Source organism: Alosa sapidissima, chromosome 22, assembly GCF_018492685.1.
Source record: "Alosa sapidissima isolate fAloSap1 chromosome 22, fAloSap1.pri, whole genome shotgun sequence".
Classification (NCBI taxonomy): domain Eukaryota; kingdom Metazoa; phylum Chordata; class Actinopteri; order Clupeiformes; family Clupeidae; genus Alosa; species Alosa sapidissima.
In genome coordinates this window covers 8,574,123-8,601,325 of record NC_055978.1, presented here as the reverse complement: position 1 = coordinate 8,601,325, position 27,203 = coordinate 8,574,123, and the positions used below count along the sequence as shown (strand labels likewise).

The 27,203-nt window shown below is 42.4% G+C and overlaps 2 protein-coding genes across 5 annotated transcripts in view; one reads left to right on the top strand and one right to left on the bottom strand.

Annotated features, from left to right (window-relative positions):
* The window catches only part of tbc1d30 (TBC1 domain family, member 30), a 25,900-nt gene extending 14,633 nt beyond the window's left edge, over positions 1–11,267 (bottom strand). For 2 of the 4 annotated variants that reach the window (XM_042078375.1, XM_042078376.1), the window contains exons 1-6: positions 10,450–11,267; positions 9,042–9,206; positions 3,597–3,658; positions 2,336–2,401; positions 1,917–2,042; positions 1–90 (exon numbers count right to left, since the gene is read on the bottom strand). The exon at positions 1–90 is cut by the window's left edge and continues 96 nt beyond it. In XM_042078375.1, the coding sequence (XP_041934309.1) occupies positions 1–90; positions 1,917–2,042; positions 2,336–2,401; positions 3,597–3,658; positions 9,042–9,206; positions 10,450–10,993 (1,053 nt within the window). In that variant the 5' untranslated portion in view covers positions 10,994–11,267. Of the gene's footprint in view, positions 91–1,916; positions 2,043–2,335; positions 2,402–3,596; positions 3,659–5,095; positions 5,710–9,041; positions 9,207–10,449 lie in introns of those variants that run through there. The other 2 variants (XM_042078377.1, XM_042078378.1) reach the window with 1 other exon arrangement.
* A 23-nt stretch (positions 11,268–11,290) lies between these two features.
* Positions 11,291–26,106, top strand: gnsa (glucosamine (N-acetyl)-6-sulfatase a). Its single transcript, XM_042078379.1, has 14 exons — positions 11,291–12,051; positions 12,160–12,219; positions 12,606–12,809; positions 13,417–13,482; positions 15,363–15,461; positions 16,274–16,441; positions 17,808–17,890; positions 18,236–18,354; positions 19,943–20,046; positions 21,955–22,056; positions 22,514–22,624; positions 22,948–23,058; positions 23,248–23,408; positions 23,958–26,106. Exons 1-14 carry the CDS (start codon positions 11,893–11,895, stop codon positions 24,031–24,033), a joined length of 1,623 nt encoding a protein of 540 aa, XP_041934313.1. The 5' UTR covers positions 11,291–11,892; the 3' UTR covers positions 24,034–26,106.
* Positions 26,107–27,203: the final 1,097 nt, after the last annotated feature.

Genomic DNA, 27,203 nt, shown 5'->3' with positions numbered 1-27,203 from the left:
GGCGAAGGCAAGCAGCACCCTCTTCAGCACCACCCGGTCCTGCTCCCCCTCCTGGCCACAGTAGGAACTGTAGCCCGTACGGTGCAGGTCCTACAAGGAGGACGAGATGGAATGGGGAGGATACAGTTACCAAAAGGTCAGATCAGAGAGATGGGGATGGAAAGGGAGAGAGAGGGAGAGAGAGAGATGGGGAGGGTACAGTTACTAAAAGACTGAATCAAAGAGATGGAGAGAAAGAGAAATAATGAGAAAAGAGAAAAAAAAAATGAGAGAAAGAGAGGAAGAGAGAAAGACAAAGAAAGAGACAGAGAGAGAATGAGAAAAAGAAAGGTCACAATAGGATCTATGTGGACAAGAGACAGAAAGAAAGTGAGCAATTAATCAGTTTTTCTAACCATGTGGCACATCGATAAATCCATCAGCATAAATGATGGTAGGTTTATTCACTCAGGTTTATTACTCAGATTGCATAATTATTCATAATAGATACAGGATATTAAGAGAGAGAGACAGAGAGGGACAGAGATATCAAGCAATGTAATGTAAATTAGACTGGATATTAGTGACAGCGAAAGACAGAAGTGAACTTTGTCCCTCAGTGACACACACACACACACACACACACACACACAGACCACAGGTAATGCCCTTACATACCGGACACAAAAACACACACACGTGAACCACAGGTGATGAATCACAATCTCCTTTTGTGCCAGGCACACAAACACACACACACGCGCGCACACACACACACACACACACAAAGACAAACACCCGCCTGGTTTCCATTAGTTGCTCAGGGCTGACGCACAGACCCTGTGCAAACATCCTGCCTGTAGGCTACACGCAACGCTGTCCACTCATTTTGCTGGTGGCCATGGCTCTCCATTGCGTACACTGTATCAGCTCTGCACATGTCTGTGTCTGCTTCAGAGTGTGCACTGAAGATGGGGTAACCAGAAACCTTTGCATTGCACTGATAACAATATATTTGAAGTATATGAATTTATATTTTTCATTGCACTGACAACAATATATTTGAAGTATTTGAATTTATATTTTTCATTGCACTGACAGCAATATATTTGAAGAAGCACTTGAGATGCTTCTACAACTTGACTGGAGTCCACTTGGGCCTAATTTAATTAATTGAACATTATTAGGAGGCACACATCTCTTTATATAAGGTCTCACAGTTGATTGTGTATGTCAGAGTGAAAACCAAGCCACAAGGTTGAGAGAATTCAGATCCAGAGATCCTTTGAAACTTGAAAGGGTCTGAAAACTTTCCGGTTGCACTGTACAACTTAGAATAATAGACTGATTGTTAAAGTAAATTAAATCACTGCTGATGTATCCAAAACAAATCAACAAATCTATTGCCTTGCTCCCTTGAACACACAAAAGTGTATCTAATCTTATAGGTCAAGAGCCACACACACACACACACACACACACACACACACACACACACACACACACACACACACGAAATCAATCCCCAGGCCATGCTACCCACACACCCTGCCCTACATGTATATACTGCAGAATGGTAGGGTAGAGAGCTGGCTTTGTGACTCACCTTGTCCCATTTATACCTCGCCACCTGAAACACTGCTGTGCTGACGCCTCGCTTTCCTTTATTATCCCTTCAGCTTCCCTATTGATCCAATGATCCTGAATCTATTCTCCGACTGCTCAATCCAATGTAAACAAAACAATCCAAAGGCTTGGAAAAGCACCGTAGGAGCTAGTGGTGTCCTTCCGTATACAGGGTCCACGTGATGCCACATGAAAACAGATTCAACGCCAACGTAACTGTGTTTTTGGTGGAATAAATGCAATGCACCAAGGCCCTGAACTTTTAAAAAGAAGGGAAGCGGAAAAAAAAAATGCAAGAAATAGTTTACTACCTTAACGATCTGAATTCCAAGAGTGTCATCGTCAGGGTTACTCCGGTCGTTAAAGGCAAATCGAAGCGTCTTCTCCCAATCTATAGATATGCTGTGGATGTACTGATCAGCCAGGGTCAACCAAACCTAATTAACACAATCAGTACAAAAGTGTTAATATACTGTACAATTTAGTTACTTTCTTCATAATGCAATGACTTTAAGAAGAAGCCTCATCATCTATGCTCCAGTGAGAGATGAGATGAAATGAAATGCAGTTCATTATTCTGTCAAGATACCAGGGGATTGGATCAAGCCCTTTCTTATATGTTATTTGAATTATAATAGAAATAGTGTAGAATTACAAAATAAATATTGCGATATCAATACATTTTTTTAAAACATATAATAATACTATAAAACTAATTTAAAACCAGTACCCTCTTTCTCCACTCCTTGGGGATCCCAGTTGGGAGTCTGGCCACGGCTTTGAGGGCGTCGAACCACTGCAGAGGACAGAGCCCATTAGACGAGGAAATAAACACCCCACACCCCACAATGCTGTTATGGAAGGCATCCCAACACACAATCCAGGTAGTTATTCTCCTCCTTCAGTGACTTTAAAGGTGCCATGTGTAAGAATTGAGGTAAAAATATCCAAAAAATGAGCTACACGTATCAAAAGAATGAGAAGAAATAAGGGCGATGATGTCATTAAAAAAATGACAAGGTATAGTGCAACAGAGATATCAACCTGAATTAGCATGCTAAATTACTAGCCACAGCCCGACAGGTGTCATAATACCAGTTTCGGCCACGGGAGGCGGTATGCGGGCAACATAACCGCCAGCCAAACTGCAATACACGTGTCTCGGTTGTTACTCTAGGGTAGACCAACTCACTTTCTGGAGGTATACTGCCCCCATCTTTTATGGAATGTGGAGTATGAATTGATTTTTTGCCGGACATTACACATGGCACCTTTAACGACATTAACCTTGACGGTGTAGCCAAGAATTAAGAATTAGGACTGGGTAGTCGCACACTCTGATCACCAATGTTGGACCACCATCTCTTTAAATTTAACTTGTCATGAATATTAAGAAAAGTTAATAAAATTATATATGGAGTATAACTGAACAAATGAAAAAGATTTTGGACCAATAGTGGCAAAATATTGGCCAATTTGTGTGCAACCCGCCAGCGGACCGCCAGCTATGCCCCCAATGGACCGACAGTGGTCCACCAGCCTCTTGTTATCTGGGATGTTAAAGGAAAAGTGTTTCAATGGCACAAGAGTGCATCGTCTTATGCCTCCAAGAGTGCCATAGACCTGTACTGGCCATATAGGAGAAGGTCACTGATTCATATGTCCATTTACAGTAAGTAGCCTGTAATGTTGCTGCTAGATTATTGACAGGCACTAAGGTGAGTGGCTGAATGGCCATTATCTCAACAGTTGTTATACTTATACACAGACAATATTCAAGCTTTACAGTTGCAGTGCAGAGTCTATGAAAAACAGTTTACTACAATTCAAAGGGTATACACTCTTATCTCAGTTCGTCATGTGCCTTTTTGTGTTTTTTGTCAAGTTCTTTGCTTATAAAAGTGATTCCTACATTGACTGTAATGGTGCATCTTCATGTAGGATCACACAATTTCCCAGCAGGATCGCCCACATTGATGCTCATCACTCACCTGCTGGAAGCCATTTTTCCCGAGCGAGGGTTCGATCGTAAACTTCAGCCTCGTGTCAACTCCTACAAGGCAAGAGGGGAAACAACAGGGATCAGGGGATCAGAGGCTAAAAGGAAGCGAGGTCATTTGGGTTAAACATAAAAACACTTCCCTTGTGAAAGGCTAATGTCATTTCGCCAAGATGAGAACACCCTCCCTTGCCCTACCCCTACACTTAGACGGAGCAAATGCCCATCACTTTATCGACCCCGCAAAGCCTACTTAAATCTGATTTCCTTTGATTAGCCTAGGCCTACGATGCTGCTCTTTAGCCCATTAGCGAACTTGATCTTTTCCTGTTCAGAGTTCTCAAGAAAGGTAAAGGAACGATCAATAATAAATTAATTCAAATTGGAGACAGCTTGCTTTGACATCAGGCCCGCTAGCCGAAAAGGCAAGGGGGAGGGTTTAACAAGTTACAGTGAAAGACGTCATACCCTATAGCCTACTGACCGACACTATATTTTTTAATATTACATATCTCCTTAAGTTTAGTTGCTTTCTCTCCTTCTATGTATGGTTTCTTGTCCGATAGATGCATTAGAAGCCAGTCAAAACTCCACACCATAAGATCAGAGTCAGTCTCTGGATGAGATTTGTTGATAAATGTCGCTGTCCAGTTCGTGATGGTACTGATTCTCCACTTCCGCCTCTAATTCCTCTCGCGAAAGCATCACAAAGCCACAGAAATGAACCTGCTCTCTACTTTAGTAACATATCGATTCTGATAGGGCTATAACCGGAAACATGATAACAGATACCCTGAGGAAAAAATAGTCTGTGATTAGAAAGTTCGTCTCGATTTGGCTGACAGGCAAAAAAGGCAGCGGCCATTGCTCCTGTCTTTGACGCTAAAGATACAGCTACTGCCATACAACCACAACGTCCTTATCACTTGACAGCGTGTATTTCGGTATATTAAAGTTTCTAATGAATTAATTCAAACAATACACGACCTGTGTCTGAGTCTGTGTCCTCCATCAACTCGCGCTAAGTGTGCACCGGTAGAGCCACGGTACCATATTTGAATAGAGTTTTCGGTAGGCTACAGTTCCCTGCCCTCGCAGACAGGGATTACATGATTACTATCGCCGAAGCCCTCCCTCTTTGAAAGGATGAAAGCACTTGCAAACGAAATGCCGAGAACTGGGGAAGCACAATTACTATGCAAACTTTAAATAAATGCAGCAGGATATACAGGCAGAAATGGCTCTTATCCCATTCACATGTAATCAGACCACGATCGTGAATGTCCATAAAATGTACCCATATTGACAAGGAAGTCCTTAAGATACGGGAAACGACAAACATAGTCTAATGATAAAAACTCACTAAAGTTTAAAATAGGGACACGCACTACTGAAGCAAATTATACACTGGACATTGGCTCAGTGGGCTAATTTAAAATGTCAACAATCTCTCCACCAGTCTACTGTAGGTATCTTATGTACTGCGGTCACCTGGCTCCAAGGTGCAGAGCAATCTCGGTGCACTTCGGGAGATGCTGTTGCGTTTCTTGAGGACATTGCTGATGATGTTGCCGACACCGCCAGGATTCTCTCGCTTGTTTCGCAAAGCTGTTCTTGATCTTCTGGAAATTACAAACTTGTCTTGCTTCATCTGGGGAGGACGTCTGGAAACAGACGAGGTCCGTTTTGTTCCCTCCGCTGTGGCTGATGTAGCCTACTCCCTGCCCCTCAATTGGTGTTTTTTTTCTTAGGGCTATTGCATTTACATGAAGCCGGTGTCACAGAGGAACCACGTCGGCATCCGTGTACAAATCAACTCTTCGCGTCGGAGGAAGATGGCGAGGTAATCGATCTAATTGATAAAGGACAACGTTGTATAGGACTGCGCTGTACGCCCACGAACGGTTAATAATAAAATCGGTCAGTAATTTCAATACATCTAAAAAAGACTGGACCTAATGCAGTATGCTATCATACATACAAACCCCCCAACAAACCAAATTAGCCATTCACGACCACCAAAGGAGCATCTGCAATCTGGGAAACGGCTGCTGCATCGCGCTCTAGCAGGATGATGTCTATGGTGTACACCCACATAAGCAGCGTCACTAAAATGTGTGTGTGTGTGAGAGAGGGAGAGAGAGAGAGAGAGAGTGAGAGAGAGTGAGCTAGGGTCGTTGTATGTGTGTGTGTGAGAGTGTGTGTGTGAGAGAGAGAGAGGGAGAGAGAGGGAGGCTGCGTATGTGTGTGTGAGAGAGAGAGGGGGGGGGCTGTGTGTGTGTGTGTGTGTGTGTGTGTGTGTGTGTGTGTGTGTGAGTGAGTGAGTGAGTGAGTGAGTGAGTGAGTGAGTGAGAGAGAGAGAGAGAGGCTGTGTGTGTGTGTGTGTGTGTGTGTGGTGTGTGTGAGTGAGTGTGAGTGAGTGAGTGAGTGAGTCTGTGTGTGTGAGTGTGTGTGAGAGAGAGAGGGGGGGGGGGCTGTGTGTGTGTGTGTGTGTGTGTGTGTGTGTGTGTGTGTGTGTGTGTGTGTGTGAGTGAGAGAGAGAGAGAGAGAGAGGCTGTGTGTGTGAGTGTGTGAGAGAGAAAGAGAGAGTCAGACTGATCAGCTGTCGGTAAATTAAACTTGCCTTGTAGGTAATGACTTCGGCGGGAAAACTAAACATTGTCACTATCCAAACACCACAATGAACAAGGAAACAATAATGTCCAAGAAAACGGCATCCATAAACACAAAAGCAATTCCTTATAGACTTCAGGCATCCAAATATAATATCAGTGAGGAGGAAACCATGATGGAACAGGGGACATGCCACACAAAAGACTCTCCAGCAGGTTCTATAATGAACATGCTTAAAGATAATCAACGTGCTTACAAAGTCTACCCTTTCACTCACTCATAACTCACATAAGATTAAAACGACAGAAAGGACAGAAGACAAAAGCAGGGAAATAAGCATCAGAAAAATGCAAATGCATATTTGTGGGTTGCATTTATTTTCCATGTTCCTATATTTGCACTGCAAAGGGCTTATCTAGAGAGTTCTCAGGACAGAAGATGGCCAACAGAGAACAAAAACATTTTAAAATAAAAACGCAAAGTCACCCAGGCAGAAGAGGGTGAGGCCGCATCTCAAGATAACCGAAACAAACACAGACCAGCTATTTATAGTCCCGGCTCCAGTAGATGAATAATATATTATGCCTTTCGGAGGTCTTACGCTTCCCATGATGCATCTCTGTGTGAGCCCAGGCATCAGATACAGGGAAGAATACCCCCAGTCCCACCCACCCCTTCAAAACACAGAAGAATATTTGCAAAATTGCATTATAATTAATCTTTGACTACCAAAAGCGGTAGCAGTGGGCTGTTAATCTCCTCTACTGCTTACACTGATATAGAGGAAATGAAAGATGAAAATGTAAGCGTTTTACACACACACACACACACACACATTAAGAATTAAGGATTATACCAAGTTATCTTGTTCCTGGATATGAGTAGGCAGACTTAATCTGTGTTTTCTATGAATGAAGTTTATAACCCCACAGTTGCTTGACAATGACATCTTGCATAACATAACAATGCAGTGATCTAAGTGACATTTCATTCAGAGAAAAGACATCATATACTGGAGATCATCATGCATCCAGACACAGAGTGTAAAAATTAGAGGAGAGAGTCATCAGTTTCCTCAGGGTAATGATTATTCACTGTACCTGTGTGTTAGCAGTTGTCACGCTGCATGTAGGCAAAAAGAATAACAAAAAACAATTCAGTGAGAAGAACAAGAAAACAAGACTCTTGGACGCATCTGGACGTCCTCATGTTCTGTAATGAGCAGCCCAGATCAGTTTCATCATTTGCTTCAGTATTAGGTTCTATTCCGACTGCCCCCACCCCATATCTTAGCCACAGATAAGACACTAATGATTATTTCCCAAAGAATCCAGTGAGGACACCAAAGACTCTAGAACACAAGGCCTCAAGAGCACAAGAGCTCTAAAACACAAGGCCTCAAGAGCACAAGAGCACTAGAACAGACCCTGCCCTGGTCCTCTATTCCTTTAACTACACTTTGACTAGAACTTGTACTTGGACACTTGGACTAGTACTAATTTGCAGTGTTGCCTAAGGTCTCCTCTGCATTGTAGCTTGAATGTTATTCCCCAAGTCCCTTTAGATAAAAGTGTCTGCTAAATAAAATAAATAAATGATGATGAAATGATAGAACAACTCCTGCCCAGATATGATCCTGCACTGGGCCAGATACGTTCGCTTATATCTAGACTGGTGCTGGAAAACCCTAGCTTCCAGCCATGGCACCACTTTAGGACTCGTAATCGCACTCCACCTATTTGCCATTTGTCTGTGCTTCGCTGTCAATATTTGGCATCTGCTGTAATGTCACACCTCACAGCATCTACAAATAATGAACTGTTAATTTTATGTAAAGGAGAGAGGGAAGATATAGGAAAATGCCTATTCTGTAATGTATTTGCACTAAGCTGTAAAAGTGTTTATAGGGCAGAGAGAACAAATGTAAAGCCTTACTGTTACAGTCAATGTAACTAGATATCATATTGTTTTGTGGTACTAAGGATATTTTTAGGTTTATATTAAAACACATACACACACACACACACACACACTCCAACATTACATACTTACTCAAGCCATTAGGTTTTATTAGAGTTCCAGTAGTAAAAGGAGACGGAGTACTCAAAGGAAGATCTTTTGGCTTGGCCAGAACAAATGCATACAGCATACAGCATACAGGCTTAACTTCAAGCTTAATCTCTTTATCCTGCTATTTCCTTGCAAAACCCACAAACAGCACTATGCCACTATTCTCTCTGTGACTATTGTCATGACTACGCACACAAAGGCTGGCAGATAGACTTACAAGGTAACTTCACACCCTCTAATTTATTACATTAAGTCCAAACAACCCCATAAATAAATATTACGCAGGAAGATGTTGATTATATAAATAAATATGGTAACAAGACATGTGTTGGAGATTAAAGCTCCGTAATCAATAAAAACTATGTCTATGGAGTTGCTTTGTAAAAGGCAGAGAGTGCCACTCTGGTGAGCTTATTGGTATTTGAGCTCAACAGCCAATCAAATTACACCTCTTCCTTCCGTGGACCTCATGCAACATGCTGGAAACTTGTTTACGGCTCAGCCACAGAGTCAGGACTGACCTTAACTTTTTATGAAAACACACACACACCCCAGCTTTCCCTCCTCTTACACACTCATGCACATAATTTTACAAGCTCTCTCTCTCTCTCTCTCACACAGAGCGGAGAACTGGAGAACCAGACTGTACCATGAATTGATTAGCTTTCGGAACAGCAGGAAACAGCCATATATCAACAATCAACAAGGGCAGAAGTAAATAATCAAAAGAGTGTACAGTACTCATCAAACGCACGTCTTTTCTGAGACATGGCTTGCAGGCACGCCGTGATGACGTCGTAGTTCTTCTGGCACTTTCCGTGAAGGCGGTCCTTCCTCTTCAGCAGACGCACCAGCTTAGCGGACTGGATGCTGATGCGATAGTTCATCTCCTGGATAATACACTTCAATTCCTCCCGGTCTGGATCAGAAGCAAGACAAAAACATGAGTCATCATTGTCCATCAGCTAATGCATGCCTAATATTTTAAATAGTTAATGATTATAAGCAATCTATACTTCAATCATGTAATTCTTTTTTTTTTTTTTTAGAATATAAATTCAGACATATGAAAGGCATCTATCTGTGGTATTTACTAAGGACATAAGTAAGCAAACAATTAATTATGGTTACTAGGGATATTTAAAATGTGCTAAAAATGTGCTACAACTAAAATGCCATCAACAAATAAACAATCAACTAACTGCTATTTATTGCTGATTAGTGACCATGCATCATCATCTTGCCTCCAATCATTGCGATCAAATTTCACAGCATCTTAGAGTCTTATTAGACTTATCAAACACGCCTGCCATATGTAAACAGTAGAGTGATCATCAATGCATAAATACCCAATAAATCAAGGTCAGGTCTACATTACAGTAATTACAATGACCTCAGATGACCACTGATGCTAGGCCTGCTGTCATTTTCTCTTTCCTGGTTTGTTGTTGGGGTAGTGTGTGTGTATGTGTCTGTGTGTACGTGTGTGTGTGTGTGTGTGTGTGGGGGGGGGGGTTGATGAATGACTCTTCTGTCCTTTACTGAGGGAATATAACTGTTTAATGGGCCATGGTGCTCAACTCTCTCCTGCTGGGAAACCCAAGCCACAGAGACAAAGAAGGCCTGAGGTGGGCAAATATTGGACCAGCTAAACAAATACATGTAAAAATTCAGTATGATGTGAGAAACGTACATAAATGAGTGTCTAAAGGTATTCATGGGCTATTATGAAATGTATCAAACCCTGTTTATCTTTGGACATGTGAGATCATATCATACTGTAAGGTCTACTTCAAAGACCTTGTTCTAATTCATTGAGTAGGCTATGCTGTAGCCTACCTAATTAGCTTGAACATAAGAAAACTAAATTGTTTTCCTTGCCTGAAACAATAGACAGAACTGAAGTACCTGTATATCTAGGTTCAACTGTCAAGCAATCATTCTTTTTAAAAACACTGTTGTCTTACAGAGCCTATGACTATTCCCAACAGCTATGCCGATCCGCACCTGTTTTACAAAGGAATGTATCCACCTGTCACGCCGACGTGACAAAAAGACGTTTGAGAGGATAAACAGTAGGCTACTAGACGTGTAAATCAAGTGCTGTTCAAAATGAAAGTATTTTTTCTAGGAATAAGCTTTTGCAGACACTTTAATCTTACCTTTTTGGTAAAGGTATTTCATTTGATGTCTCCTGGTATGCTTTTCTTGAAGTTCTTGCAGGAAATTGGACCCGGAGGTACTCCGTCCAAAAAACGCGTCTGAACCAGATGCTTCGGTGGAACTATCCAAGCTGTCCACATTTCTTTTGTTGCTACTGTAGGTGTCATAAAGTTCCACCAGCAAGCAGTCCACGATAGAAGTTCGGGACACGGTTCTGGGCCTGTTGTCTTCCAGATGTTCATTGCTACTAAGACAGTTTTCCACATCGGTGTTTACTCCGTCGTTCGGTACTGAGTTGGAATGGAACGGAGTTGGCCCCTGGAATGTACCTGTGGCCCAGGTGGTGGTACTTTCAGAAGTCGTCCTGTGAAAGTTGCCATCAGTCTGTGTTTGGCTTGGTAAAGTCCATTGTTGAAACGCGGTGAACGTGTCCGTGTAAGATGCAGAGTTTACAAACACTCCACTTTCACCCTCTGAACAAATGTCTTCGTCACATATGTCGATTTCTTTCAGTTCATTATCGCCTACCTGCACCTCCGACATGTTTAGCAGAGACTCGCACGTTAGGCTACTTCAGACGTACCAGTCTCATGTTGCCAGCTCATGCATACGTAGTTATAGCCGCAGCAGGTAGGCTACATTGCGCCTTACGACGCGCTTTTCAATTTGGCCAGAAGGAACTGAAGTTCCGGGTGCATTCCATACTTTGGGCTAGGTTGTCTTCAGCCCTCACTGACCAGCGTGCTTCCTTCCTGATCTCTTGTAAATAGACCTGACTGTACGCCCCTCTAGACGAGAATGGTAGCAACCCTCTCACAAGTTTGCCCGGCAGGCAAAAAAGTTTCTGAAGACCTTCGCTGTGCTGACAGCAGGTGAAATGCAGGCTCGCTTCGCTTCACGGGTGACACGCAGGTAGTCTAGCCTGTTCAAAAAAGGAGATCTACTTCTTTAACGGATTGAATAGACCTAAGTATAGTATTGGCAGGCTAATAGATTTTTTTAAAAATCAGATGAATTATGCACCCATCCATACTTTCCTTATGAATAGGAGAGTGAGATAAATGGGATGGTTTAATTTTGTGTTATTGTAATAATTAAACATATATTGCAATACAACTAATGCTGTATTAACAGCCGGTTTAAACACACAATGTTTACTTTTTTCATCTGCAAAACACCAAGGTATAACAAAAAGTCCTGAGTAATAGTGACATCATCCCAAACGTTGTGAGCGCGCAGCCGGTCTCGTCACCTGACCTGGATTTCCGTCCGTAGACAGCACATGACTAGGAAAAGGGAAGTGTTTTGCACAGTTAGAAGAGAAGGGACTGTGTAGGGTTCTTCGTGAGGCGGAATTTTCTCAACAACATTTCACGCTTCTATTGACCTTTGAAGAGCCAATATATCACTTAGGCGCGTCTGTTTTTATTTACGCCGCAGAAATGGCCTCGATTCGATTACATCTGCGGAAGTTATTACATTTTAGCCTTATCTGCGTCACTTTGTTCTTAAATAGCCTGCCTGTTGTGGTCACAATGTACAGGAAACCCAACATTGTTTTGATATTAACAGATGATTTAGACGCTGATATGGGTGGCATGGTAAGTTAAAAGGGTTTGAATTAGTTTATCTTTGTTGTGTTAAATTAGACTGATTTGTGACTCGTGCGAATAAACTACGCCACCAAAACGTCTGCACCCTCTTTGCAGGTTCCACTTAACAAGACAAGAAAGTTAATAGGTGATTCTGGAATCAGTTTTACCAATGCGGTGAGTTTAAAACTATTTTTACTATTCACATTGATTTTTTTTTAATTGAATTGGAATTGAAATATTCCTTTCTGTACAGTACACTACCATTGCAATGTTGTTGACAATGATTGAAATATGGATCTTATGCAATATATTATGCAGTATTTTTTGTATTGTACACTGTTTTTGTGTTTACAAAATGTTACAGTAAACTGTGTTTACACACACTTGTTACCACTTTTTCCATTGAACCATTTTGTTCAGCATTACATTTAATTGTTTTATGTATTGCTCATATTTAGCTACATTTGAGATAAACACACTACCATGCATCTCTCTCTCTCTCTCTCTCTCTCTCTCTCTCTCTCTCTCTCTCTCTCTCTCTCTCTCTCTCTCTCTCCCAGTTTGTTGCTAGTCCGCTGTGCTGTCCGAGTCGTGCCAGCATCCTGACGGGAAAGTACCCCCACAACCACCATGTAATCAACAACACCTTGGAGGGCAACTGCAGCAGTCAAGCCTGGCAGAAGAGCCAGGAGCCAGGGACCTTCCCCGCCCTGCTGCAGAAGAGCTACTACCAGACCTTCTTCGCTGGCAAATATCTCAACGAGGTAGGAGTGCACTTCTGAAGGAGCACACTTTTGACCTGTGGGTGTGCTGTTTGTCTTTCTCTCGGGGCCTGCGCCAACCCAACTCTCCCTCGTGGAGTATTCCTTAAAGATTCCCGAGAGGTAGTCTTTATTTCTCCACACAGGCCTTATTAAGTTGAGACTAAATCTAGCTACATTTGGATGTACACTTTATGTATTCTGTTCCTTTAGTAGGTGTTGGCCTTTTTCCCTCCCCAGCTATGTTGCTTTTTGCCTCACAGCTGCTGCGTATCAGGGTTTTGAGAGATATGTCTCAGAAACCCTGGGTACATTTCTTAACTCATTCACTTCTAAATGACCAGAGGTATTTGCCTGAATGACTATAGCTGTTTGTCTTTTAGCCACAGGAATTTTCTGAACTCCGTGTTCATATAGCAGATCTGTTTTCACATTGCATTCACATTGTATTGCTGAAGAATTTCTGCAGACATAACTCAACCTTCCCTTCCTCTCATTACATTCTGCTGACTTATTTTCATTTCACTAATGTTTACTATTTCTCTCTCTCTCTCTCTCTCTCCCTCTCCCTCTCCCTCCCTCCCTCCCTCCCTCCCCATCCCTCCCTCAGTATGGGAACCCAAACGCAGGGGGCGTGGAACATGTGCCTCCAGGTTGGGACTACTGGTTTGCCCTGGTAAGAAGTCCACAGTAACCAACCATACCTCAAGCACTTACTTCCGACCTGAGCTAGACCAGAGTGGTGTGCTATGAAGCAAGGGTACTGGTTTACCTCCGTAACTTTGGGAGTAACCGCTGAGCTCAAAAAGAACACTTTAATTACTGCATGTATTATTTAAGTCTGCTAAATTACTTAAACATAAACATATATTGCTTCTGAAGTGACATTGTTTTGAGATCAGTGGTAACTCCTGAAGTTACCGAACCTGGGTAAGCCTGGAACCTCACTTCGTAGTATACCCCTCAGGGTGTGTACGGTCTGTGAGCACTTTTAGTCAGCTCAGCATATTATGGGGTGTATTTCTTCAGTCTTCATGTTTAAGCCACTGTAATTATATCCACTGCCTGAATTTGTCTGAGAGACCGGGTAAGCTGTTGTTTACTAACTTGGCAGGTAGACCTATATCAACAAGTAATTCTGTCAAGGACAGATGACTGATAAAACTGCCTGTATTACAACTAGAAGGGGAGTGTGTGTGTTGTAAAGGCTGCAACAGATTAACTAATCTGCTTATCAATGTCATTGCAGCTACAGTATCTGCCCTGCTCGGCTGTAGCTCTGCTTTGACTGCATATTTGTAGGTTTTGGCACGTGGGGGGGGCTGTGTGCACTAGTCGCTGGGACCCTGACTGGATCACGAGTAAGAGCAGGGGAAGTGGACTCCCATTGATTTATTTGGCCCGGAAAACATGATAAGCCACTTAATCTCTCTCTGTCTCTCTTCGCTCTGCAAATAACCCCTGTCCCAAACCAGACCGTAAATTAGCTCTGGAGTACCAGTGATCACTGGTTAGCCAGCCACCCACTCCTTTTCTGTGTGTGGGAGAACTGACGTGAAGTGATTTGAAAAAAAAAAACATGAACATGAGCTTTGGCCTGGTGGTGGTGGTGGTGGGGGGTGATTGGTTGTCATGGGAACTCAAGGAGGCATGCTGAGTTTTGGCCATGTGAAATGGCCTCCATACCCAAAATAGCTAACTGCATCTATGGAAACGCTGACCAGGCTGAGGCTTTAGGCTTCCTGAAACAGGTGCCACAGACTGTGAGGCAGAACCTAAGAACGACAGCGCTTATAATTGGTCTGACAAACACTTCAAAACTGTTTGTAATAAACTACAGAAGTACATTCACTATATGGTAAACAATCAATATACATGTATCAACAAGCCAAAGTCCTCGTGCATAAACTATATCTATTGTGTGGCATGTAGGACCATTAGACTTACGCATCCATGTTTGTGCTTCAATGTCTTCTTGCCCATGGTGTTAGATTAGCAAATTGATTTGTCCTAGTTATCAAATTAGCTTTAGTCAGTCTTAAAGGTTGTATCAGCGATTTCAGGCCCACAAAAGGCCCAAACATATATTATCACTTTCATCTAATCTTTCCTAACGATCCGCTAGCTGCCTGCCCCATAAGCAGGCCGTCAAAAACGCGTCTCTCTAGGCAGCCTAGGCTCCGAGATCTGTACACAAAAACAATTGCTACCAAGTGTTGACAACCACTCAAAGGCAAAATAAAGTGTTCCAACCAATAACCGACGAGATGAGTGTTTAGGAGAGTTTCATTTGCAAGGGAAGGAGGGGGAGGGAATAGTGAGTTAGCGCTCTGGTTTTTTTGAACATCAACAGAAGTGACGTTACCCCGCAATCGCTGATACAACCTTTTAAGACTTTACACTTTGCCCATCCATCAAATGATGGCCCTATGTGTTCGTGTCAGAACTATGCTCACTGCATTTTAGGTTGCCTCGCTTGTTGCCTCACAAGCTCTGTTAACAATATGACCCAGCAGTATACTTCAAATAATTAACACACAGAACGCTTGCCCACAGGAAAGAAACTCTAAGTACTACAACTACACCCTGTCTGTGAATGGAAAAGCGCAGAAACATGGACAGAACTACAGCCAGGACTACCTGACAGACGTGCTGGTAAGAGCAACAAAACAGTACAAAGCAGCATGCTAACGAATGTCAAAGTACACGGTTTAGTGACAAACTCTGGTAGGTTAACCCAGAGTAAGTGGTAAACCTAATAAAAGAGCTGTATGGCTTCATTTTCCTAACAAAACAATGTCATGGGGCTCTTGTTGTAGGAGGTTTACCACTTACTCGGAGTTAACTTACCCAGGTTTGTCACTAAACCACGTACTTGGAATACCCCCCAGGCAACTAACACAGCAGTGTTTTGATCACATGTGGTTTGGCTAGTTAATGATTAAGTCCTAGACGGCGTGTTCTCCTAGAGGTATTTTTTTTAATTAGCATGTTGAGTAGGCTCTAGTATGTCTTTACTTCCACACCCTCTCATGATGCCGTTACATGGCACCCAGCAAGGTTTAGCCAAAATGTATGTAAACATTGCAGTGTAAACATGGTTAACATGAACAATCTGAATGCTTTATAAAGGAAAGATATGTTCTTTGCTCTGCACTTAGTAAGCTTGTCCAAGTACATTAGATTGTTCATAGTTACAATGGGTCTTTATATTTTAGGAACTTTTGCTATGATTACAGTATTTCACACTCTCTCGACCATATTAAGTTAGACGTCTAGTTTTGTTCTACAATGTAAAAATAGTCAGAAAAAGCAAGACGCATAAAAGAGTACAGTAGGTGTTGATATTATATTCGCAGGTAGTGTGAATATTGTATTATATATTCAGAGGGTGGACTTATGTCCTGGATTGTTCAATATGACAAAATAGAATCATGGCACTCCCATCCCTCTCTCTGTCCCCTCAGGCCAACATGTCATTAGACTTCCTGCAGTACAAGTCGAACTACCGGCCCTTCTTCATGATGGTGTCCACCCCTGCCCCCCACTCGCCATGGACAGCGGCTCCCCAATACGAGAGCACCTTCCCCAACGCCAAAGCGCCACGGGACCCCAACTTCAATGTCCACGGCAAGGTAGGGAAAAGCATGTGATCTCTGGACTGTGGAGGAATATGTCAGCGTTGTCTGTGTAGAGGACTGTATCGCAATAGAAGAACCTTTTAACCCTAAATCTTATGTTATTAAAAATGGATTTATAGACCCTCTCAGTCTGTTTCTGAAGGGTTTCTGGTTGAAAAAAAAAAACAATGCAGATACTGAAAATTAATCGGACTTCATCATAATGCTCTACAAAATGTTGATTTTAAAACTTTTTTTTTTTTCAGTTGCAAGTTATCATTAGCATATTGTTGTTTTCTGTGACACCGCAAATGCCCTAGGAATGCACATGTTTTTTTTTATGCATTTGAAAAAGTCTATAGGCAGAGATGGGACCAAAACTTTCTAAACACAGATACATCTAAGAGCTTGTATTATTGGCACCTGTGGAATGTCTGAGATTTAATAGATGCTATGGGAACAGTCCAGGAAACGCACACTATAGAATTTTAGAAATGTCTACATACAAAGAGGCATAACATTAGATCTTGTAAAGGGTAGTGCAGAAATAAAACCTATCTGAACTGAACCTATTTAATTCTCTTTAGTTTGCGTGTAGGAAGGTGACTAAACTTGACTGGAAACAGAAACTACAAAATCCTAAATATTTTTTGTGATCTTTTTCTTTGGAATTTGTCCCTGGTGAAAAACAGGAACCCTTTCTATTCTCGTATGCCAACTTCACTCTTCACATTAGAGCCAGCATGTCTCCTTCAGACGTTTGGTTGTGTGCCATCATTGTTGTCCTGAGTGCAGGCTCTGCCTGGCAGCCTCACTGGTGATAAAAGTGTCTGATCTGGGGGGAAACAGTGATTAAACTGGCAATGGAGTTATTGCAACATTAAGAGGATGTGGAGAGAATCCACAGATTTTATTTCACTTCCTCCTCAGGGGGTTGATTTAGTAAAAATGTATCAACATGAAGGGATTAAAATAAAAGGAAAAAGAGATGGAGTGTGCGGCGACCAAGTTTTTCTTAGTTTATTTTCCCTTGCCAGCACCTCTGAGGGTGTGCATTCTTTTTGTTATTTATCAACATGAAGGTTTCCCATATCAGTTACTTTTGTCATTTTCTCAGCTAGGGGAACCAACTGATATGTTCCAACAGTTTATGTATTCCATCATTCCCAGACGTTATTTTTTTTGTATTCCTACATATTTATTCTTCTCAGTCTTTTCTGCGCCCCCTGTGTCTTTTCTTTTCAAGGCATTCCTGAAAGTTTATTGTTGATTTATTGTTTACACTCCCAAATATTTACCCTTCTTTATTCTTTCTACTCTTTGTAATGACGCTTGTGACTGGTGACACTTATTTATATTCATTGTTCTTCACTTCCTTTAGGACAAGCACTGGCTCATCAGGCAAGCCAAAACCCCCATGTCCAACTCTTCAGTGGAGTTCCTGGATAATGCCTTCCGGAAAAGGTACCGTAGCACCCCAGGTTTTGTCTAACCGTGTGTGTGTTAGATTGGACTCTCCTACACACACACACACACACACACACACACACACACACACACACACACACACACACACAGTCAGGAAAAGCCCAAAGTCAGACACACTGTGTAGGGACAAACTTTCATTTTGTTCTGTCTGTAGCCGTTTGTTTAATTTCAGTGTGATTGTGTGGCCATGAAATCAACTTTACCTCATTAAATTAACCGGTCATTCACATGTTAGAATGCCATTTTGAGCACTGTCAGTGGTAATTAAGTTGGTTAGAGCTGGGGGTTTTTTTGACATGCAGTTCTGGTGGTGTTCCCTAGGTGGCGCACTCTGTTATCAGTGGATGACTTGGTGGAGAAGCTGGTGAAGCGGCTAGAGGCGCGGGGAGAGTTGGATAATACCTACATCTTCTTCACCTCCGACAACGGCTACCACACAGGTGAGCCGCCGTGAAATCCTCTGGTCTGGTCCACGGCCTTGTTCGGTCTGCCTGGCTAAATACATCCCCTGCATATCCAGATTGACTTAGAGATGAAAGTCTAAGTCTGGACAGAAAAGTAACCCACAAAGTCAGGGTTTGTTGCTAATTTGATCCAAACCACATTAGAGGTGATTTGAAATGCAATTCCAATGGGGTTTCTATAGATCCATTGTCATTTGGACGCTCTGCTTTCGCGTCACTCGCAATTTGACACAGCGATGTGATTTACCTAAGAAGCAATATTGTTGCTGTAACCCATGCAGCTAGGCTGGTGATATCTGGGCACACACATTCGTTATGATCACTTGCCTGCAGCCTGAATATAACCTATGTTTGTGTCATTAAGTTTTAAATAGGGAATAAGGCTATCTCATTTTACTAGATACAGGAAAGCAAGGAGCATGTTTTTAATACTATTTCTTGAGAGCATCTTAAACATTAATCAGTTAATCACCATGAACAGGACCACATGAATTTCCCCATGGGATAATAAAGTTCACCTTGACCTTGACCGTGCTGTGCATACATGACCTCACTGACAATGAAATACTCAACATTTTTGGTGTAGATCAGCCAAACATATCCACTCAATCCTGTGCAGGAATGGCCTAGGTATAGTTTGCCAATGCAGCACAACATGGCCTATTGTATATAGGAAAAAGCTAACATCTAAAATGAGACTCTCTGCTGTCTAACTTGTTTAAGTTTCCACAAGAATATAAACCATATATGTGATCCAGATGGGATGAGGATGAGTAGATGTTCTAATGTATATTGAGTTCCCATTTGGAGTGAACTATTTCCATAACAGTCGCACACAAGAAAGGAAGTTTAAGTCAGTCCCTCTCCTCGTCATCAGTGGGTTTGTAATGGTCACAAGTGTGAAAGAGCATGCCGTTCCTGAAATGGCAATGGAAAAGCGCTTTCAAAAGAAGGCATATTCTGGGGCAGTTTATATATTTTTATGTAATGTTCTTTGTTTTTTACTCTGATTCGCACGACCACTGGATATTGCCTATCCTCACTTAAGCCAGTGTCTATAATTTATTAGAGCTGTGCTCTGTTACTGTATATCTATATTGTGACGTACCCTTTGTTGATGAATGTGTCAATAGAGATGCTGCTGTATCAATACAGCAACAAGTTCTGAATGTATTACGTTTAGCTTGAAGTCCTCTTTCAGGGGGTGTGGGCTGTGGCGCGAGTAGTTGCATCATTGCCCGTTAGCATTTGGATCTGGTTTCAAAGTGAGATCCAATTCATCAAGGCTTTGCACAGCAGCCTTCTCTCATCACACCTGCGATCTTGGTGCTTTTCAGCATTTCGAATCAAAATATGTAATTCGCCTGAATAGTGTATATCCGAATATTTATTTTGGGGGGTGGGGTTCTTTCAGAGACCAAATTCCTTGTATACACAAGTATACTTGGCCTATAAACCTGATTTACATTTACTACAGGGGTTTAGTTTACAAAAACGTCATCTTTTTTAGCCCTTCTGAGTTTACTAGTCTGTCTCATGTCCTCCTCTTCTTCTCCTCCATCAGGCCAGTTCTCTCTGCCCATGGACAAGCGGCAGCTGTACGAGTTTGACATTCGAGTGCCCCTGCTGGTGCGGGGACCAAACATCAAGCCCAACCAGACAACTCCGGTAAGAGACGGCCATCATGCTAACCTTCACAATATCAGAGCAATCATACTCACTTGCACAAAAATACACAAAAAGCTTAACCAAACAAGCTCAGTGAGAAGCAATCAATGTCATAACAAACAGCTGAACAATCAATCAAACAAACAAACAAACATGTAGGGATGGGCAGTATTTATTATGCATGTATTTCAAATACAAAATAGTGTTTTGTAATTGGTTGAAGAAAATAGCTGCATATTTTATATCAAAATACTTTATAGGTGTGTATGTTTGTAGTTTAAAAATACTGCCAAATCATTTTTGGTAAAACCAAAACTTTTTGTGATGTGATTATGTCATAAAAGTGCTAATCAGTGAATGCAGCCTTTCACTGGTGCTGAATTTGCCCAGACTTGCTGTGATCAGAATACACACAATACACTCACACCAACCCTCTCTATTAAAAATGTTTCTTGATCTTTCTTTCTTCACACTCGCACAGAAAAAGCTAAACACAAATTTCCCTACATGCTTTATGTTAGTATTTATATTTATGTGACAAAGAAACCTCCTTGTATCCATATATCATTCAACCACATGGTTACTAGCTCATTCACACGTTTGCCTGTTTTTGCAGTTTTGGAACAACTTTGACTGGAAAGTGTGTGTGTCCTCCTAGGCTGATGATGCACAAGGCATCTTTGTAAGCAATACTGTATTGCTGGGCAATGTTCCAGACTATTGTTGTCCTGGCACGTTCCCTTTGACCGACTTATGTTTCTTGAGAACTTCAGTAGGCAAATTAACATGATCATCCAATCGGAACAAATGGAACCGCTTATGTGGTTGCCCTGCAACATTGCTCGCCTAAGACGGGGATCACATCGACCAATGGCAAGCGGCAGAGTTCCTATTATTTTTTATGGTTCCCTAGAAAAATTATTATGCAGTGTTAAACAAGCTGAGCGTTGAACTTGGTTCAACAATTGTCAGTTTAGGCAGACCGTTTGTGTTACTTAGGAACAAGAGAGAACTTATTATGGTCTGAGCCTTGCATTATGCTTACCACTGCCACTTTGTTATTTCCAATGTGATCCCTGCCTAAATCAACACAATGAAAAATTCATATGTATGCCCCTTGGCGTCAATATAACACCATTTAGTCTAGTACCCTGTTAGTGGAAAAAACAACTAAAAAAGGTCATGATTAGAGCAACAGTCTTACACTGTGTAATACCAAACATTCTTGGCATACACTGACAATGTCAGAGACTTTATTCTCCCTATTACAGTATATGTCAGTGTACCATACGTTTGAAGCTGTTATTTTATGGTAATAGAACTGCATTGGGTTGCTTTATGCCCATATTCTGTGGTTCTTAGTAGGTTCGGTGGGTTGTTTGTGCCATTTGACAAGTTCAGTTGTGACTTTTTTGAGTACCTATCTATCTGATACAGTATTTAGGCTGAGATGTAACAGGCAGGTCGGCTTATTTGATCTGTCGACTGTTTGCAGATTTATGGCATGTCCTGTAGGCAGAGAAAAGCTGTGGCTCTCAAACACTGTCTATTTAATCAACAGAGTCAGTGTACTGATGAAGGAGTAGATTACATAGATAGATATGGTTTGCAAAGTGATTTCATGCACCCATCATGCACGCATTTCAAGAGTGAGTTACTGTGCAAAAATACAGTATTTTATTTTGATACATTAGTTGATTGATTAGGATATTTTATTTTAAAATACATTTTGATGTATTTTTGCCCAGCCCTGCAAACAACGACTGTGTGGGATCCCACCAATTGTTTTTTGTTTTTAATGAGGTTCCCCCTTCACTGTAAAGCACTTTGGGAGAAAAGTGCTACATAAATGTAATGTGTTGTTGTCTTATAATCATGGTGGTGTTTGTCTCTGCGGTCCCACCCCAGATGTTGGTGGCCAATGTTGACTTGGGCCCCACCATCCTAGACATGGCTGGGATCGACTACAACAAGACCCAAATGGATGGCATGTCCTTCTTGTCTGTTTTGGTAAGTTGTCAGGACAACACAACACAACAGGCATTTTACAATTAATTCCCAGCATCCAAACCAGTTTTCCTAACATATAAATCATGATGGACATTGAAAGTAATGACTTTTGTCATGGATTCAGACATGTGATGACTTACATAAAATGATTAGCTTGTGGGAATTTATGTGCGTGAGAGAGAGTGTGTTAGTGCTAGTTGGGCACTGAATGATTTACTGTGTGTGTGTGTCTTCTGTCTGTCTCGCTCTGTCTCTCTCTTCTTCCATGTTTCTTTCTTTCTTTCTTTCCTTTTCTGTTTTTTTCTCTCTCTCCCTCCTCCATCTCTCTCTCCCCCTCTGTCTCTCCCCCCTCCACACTCTCTCTCTCTCTCTCTCTCTCTCTCTCTCTCTCTCTCTCTCTCTCTCTCTCTCTCTCTCTCTCTCTCCCTCCCCCCCCCCCCTCTCTCTCCCTCTCTAGAGTGGTCAGGCGAACAGCAGCAGTTGGCGGACAGACGTGCTGGTGGAGTACGAGGGGGAGGGCAGTAACGTGACTGACCCCGCCTGCCCCCTGCTCGGCCCTGGAGTCTCGGTGAGACACACACTCCTTACACACACACTGCTCGCTCTCACTCACGCACTCACTCTCCTTAAAGACGCATGCACTCCACACACTTTTACTCACTCACTCACTCACTCACACAACCAACACATCTGCTGTTTCTGTTATTTAGTTACTTACTGATAGAAGTTTGATGGGAATAATTGGAGGAGTTAGTTTTTGCATTAAATAGTTTTTAATTTCTTACTGATATGTATTATCTTCTTGTGTCCTATGCACAGTATGTGTGGCAGTGTTGGCAGTGTGAAAATGATGTCTCATATTTCATTTTCAATGTGTGTGTGTGTCCGCAGGAGTGTTTCCCAGACTGTGTGTGTGAAGACTCCTATAATAACACCTATGCCTGTGTTCGCACAGTGTCCCCTACAGCCAACCTCCAGTACTGTGAATTTGATGACAATGAGGTAAAGACGTGTTGTCCGGCCTATGACGGTACCCTCATGATATCTGAGCATCCACTTAACATGTCAATGTCCAAGTGCCTCTTCAAAAATGTTATGCCGAAGTTATTACCCCTAACTCAACCCCCCCCAATCTGACTACTACCCTGTCGAGGTGTATAATCTGACTGTACTACCCTGTCCATGCCGTAGGTATTTGTGGAGGTGTATAATCTGACGGCGGACCCGTTCCAGCTGAGCAACATTGCTAAGAGCATCCAGCAGGAGGTCCTGGAGAAGATGAACCACCGGCTCATGATGCTGCAGTCGTGTGCCGCCCAGTCATGCAGAACACCGGGAGTCTATGACTCCAGGTCAGTCACACTCACACACACTCACACACCCTCCTGCCTGCCCCATACACCGGCTCATGATGCTGTTCCGTGGTGTTCAGTCCTGCATAACACCAGGAGTCTATGACTCACGGTTAGTCACACACACAGGCAGTCATACACACACATGCAACCATGGAAAGACGCAAACATCACACCACACTACACACACACACACAAAGATACCATGCCACACACACCATGCCACACACATGTGAACACAGTCTACCAAACCCTGGTGGGGACCCAGGTCTGCTAGAAAACAAGTGGTCTGGGGTACGGTTCGTTAGAACTCCAGTGTAGTTCGAATGCTATCTGTTCCAAAACCAGGAAATAAACTGCCGTTTTTGCGACTTTGCCAAGCGATATTGGTAAAAAGAAGCGGACCTGGGTGCACAAACAAAAATGTAATGTGATCAGAGACCAACTGCATCAGGGCCCGGGGGGGGGAGTAATCGCACTCGGGTACAGTCCAGTTAAATGGTTAAATGTGAAAACAACCTACCATTCATATCCTTCCCCTTCCTGCAGGTACAAGTTTGACCCAAGGCTGATGTTCAGCAACCACAGTCCCCACTTGAGAAAACTCCGCCAGACGCTCAAGTAAGACCGACTGAAGGGAAAACGAGGGATGAAGAGGGACGAAGAGGAGGAGGAGAGGAAGATGAAAGCAGAGGCACGTCTCACCTTCCCTTCTGTTGTTGCCTTGCACCTCAACCCCCCACCCCAACTCCAACTCCAACTCCAATAATTCCCCCTCCCCCATCCTCTCTATCTCTCATTCCCAAAATATCATTGTTCCATCTCTCCTCCTCTCATCCCTTCTTTTCTGCGGGGGTCAGAGGTCAAATCTCCACACAGGGTGAGGATGTTGTCTGAGGGCTGGACCTGTTATCACTGGAGCCACTTTTTATGAAAACAGCGTTGCCTTTAGCGTGTGTGTGTGTGTCTGTGTGTGTATGTGTGTGGGTGTGTACATGCACTTTGTGTGTGTGTGTGTGTGTGTACTATTAGTGTGTGTGGAAGGATGTATGCACATGTGTGTGTACTCTAAGTGTGTGTGTGACAGCCCTAATGACACTGGTCATCTTCACGCCGAGGGACACTGCCGTCTGTCATAGCAGGTATTCACTTCAGATCAAACTGAGTTTTCTCTTTCGAGGATTATAACCTTTGTTTTGGGGTCATGTGTTCACTTCTGACCATGTACCGAGTCTTTCTGGTTCAATACTGCGTGTTGAAGTGTATTTGTTAATTTAGGGGTGTCTTTAGAGTTTTTGTTGTTGTCTAAATGTACGCTTGTGTCCAAATAGGATCGAGTGGTAACAGATATTACATGACAGCCTCTCCAAAAACCACATACAGTATTTAGCTTTTATTGACTTGTCAGTCTGTTTTCTACGTATTTGTAGGCCTTACATGTAGACATTAGAGGTGTGCATTTTGACGAGTTAACTAAAATATCTTCTTTTTTTTTTTTTCTTTTTTTTGTCTGATTAAGGCCAAAGGTACCGTTAGCTCCAGCCACTCCAACTGAACTGTACTTTCTCAAATGTCAGTTGACGTTTCAGACACACATATGCACACACACGCATGCACATGCACACACGCACACATACACATACACACACAGGCACAGGAAATGGTAAATGGAGGCAGGAGGACAGACATTTAACCACTCGCATGGCAAGGCTGCACCTGACGAAACTGACGGTATCAATATAACAATCTGACCTGCACCGCTCGAAGGTAGGACAGGGTGACTGGACTACTCCAGCTGAATCAGAACTGTAACACTATGTAAAATAACGGAGACGGGGGGGTCGGGCACAGACATGTTTTTGTTTTGGTCCACTATCATTTCTCACGACTGTCGTGGTCTCCATAACGGCCTGTGATTACAGGCCCTTTTCAGTTGTCTATGAGCCAAAGGGGGGAGATCAGACTATTGTAGGTTTTTAAAGGGTCACCATTTCATAAATTTGGGACTGTGACATGCCAAATGAATGATGATCATTGCTAAATGTGAATAGAAATACAAAGCTGAGGGCGATTTCTGCCTAAAAATTAAACAAGCTTATTTTATTATGAGGGACTCGCATGGGATACATGGTTTGTTTGAAAATTCTAAAAATTCCTCGGTTAAAAGAAGGAAAAAAAACACACTTCCATAGTCTCACACACAACCAACCCAAGCTTTCTAACGAGAAGGGAATTTTAATGCATTATGGATTGGAATACTTCACAATAGAAATGAGATTCGGACTTAACGCTGTTTGCTCCTTAGCATTCACTATAAACTAGTAGGGCTTGACCTCTTCACGACTGGACACCGTACATGCCGATAACCTGGTGCCTTTTTATATGAAGTACCGAGATCGGGATTTCATTTTATGCACCAAAATCATAAACGTGTTAAGGGTGGAGCTGTTGAAGTCCACCTTACTCCTACAGAAAATGGTCCACAAACACAAAAACATTGAGGTGACCTAGTTGAAGTCACTAACGCACTTTTCCAATCTGTTTAGGATTTACAGATGTTATTTTGCACTGTAGAGATTTTTTTCCTCCTATCAACAATAATGTTTTTTTTTTTTTTTATTGTTACAGTCAGTACAATACAGTAAATAAGTACATTTGTTGGCTTGTGTGATTGATCAATAAAGCAATGTGAAAATTACTAAGAGATCAGTGCTTGTTCTTGGACTTGGCCTGTTTTGATCATCCAATCACATTAAGCCATCTCAAATCTGGAGATTGAGCATACCGTAATAATTTAATGTCTGCTTTATTTCATTAATTAGAGTATTTAAATAAATTACAGTAATTACTTTGCATTTAAAGCAGATTTATCACATAGCAGTACATAATGACTGCAGCATGGTATTGCGTTTGTGTGCACAACCGTTTCTTGGTATTTTATGCCCCCAACGTTGTCTTCAAGGCAGCGCTGCCTATGGGTTAAGGTTAAGGTTAGGTTTAGGATTAGGTGCCTTTAAGTCAGCGGTGGCAGCACTGCACAACCACACTCAAATGCACATCTGTATTCTGCACTGCACATGTATACTTCTGCGTCTATGTAGCCGGCATATTAGACACTGTAATGGCCTCTACACACAGCTGCATGCGTTGCAGTGCTGGAGACGCATCCCATTCACTTTACATGGGCTTACGTCATCCGTTGCCGACCTGAATTGTGGGTCTGTTGCGTTGCGTTTCTCCCGTCGCTCGCGTTGACAACTTCAGCTGTTGCTGCACCGACAGACGGCACCGGCCAATCAAGCCAATCGACGGACGGCACCAACCAATCAAATTACGGTTATACTTCAAGTCATTTGCATAGCTACCGTCGGGAACACCCACTGGCATGCGTTGACGGAACACAACTGTGTGTAGAAGCCGTAAGTCTAGATTTCTAGCTGTTTGTGGTGGCTGTGTTTGTGTGAGTGTGTCTGTACAAACTTGTGTACACTGCTTCACTAAGACAAGTCTCCAAAAACAGACAAAGTACACTTTGGCAAATCCCAGATGCGGATCTGTATCCACATGCATTGTTCAAGTACACTTTACTGGCATTATGCAGTATGGTGTTCCAAAAGTGCCATAAATATAGCTTTTGTCTACTGTTATGTCCACTGAAGATGCAATCTATGCGCCGGTCATATTACGCATTGCTGTGCTGTACCTCTAGATTATGGTGTGTGTGTGTGTGTGTTCGCCTGTGCGTATGTAGTGTGTATGTGCCTGCATGTCACAACATCAAACAAAAACTAATAT

What these genes read in the sequence shown, in the direction of transcription:
- gnsa (XM_042078379.1), top strand. Translation starts at nt 11,893, where the DNA reads ATGGCCTCGATTCGATTACATCTGCGGAAGTTATTACATTTTAGCCTT. An exon ending in ACTACCTGACAGACGTGCTG is followed by an intron (nt 15,462 to 16,273) that starts GTAAGAGCAACA and finishes CTGTCCCCTCAG; the next exon opens with GCCAACATGTCATTAGACTT. An exon ending in CGACAACGGCTACCACACAG is followed by an intron (nt 18,355 to 19,942) that starts GTGAGCCGCCGT and finishes CTCCTCCATCAG; the next exon opens with GCCAGTTCTCTCTGCCCATG.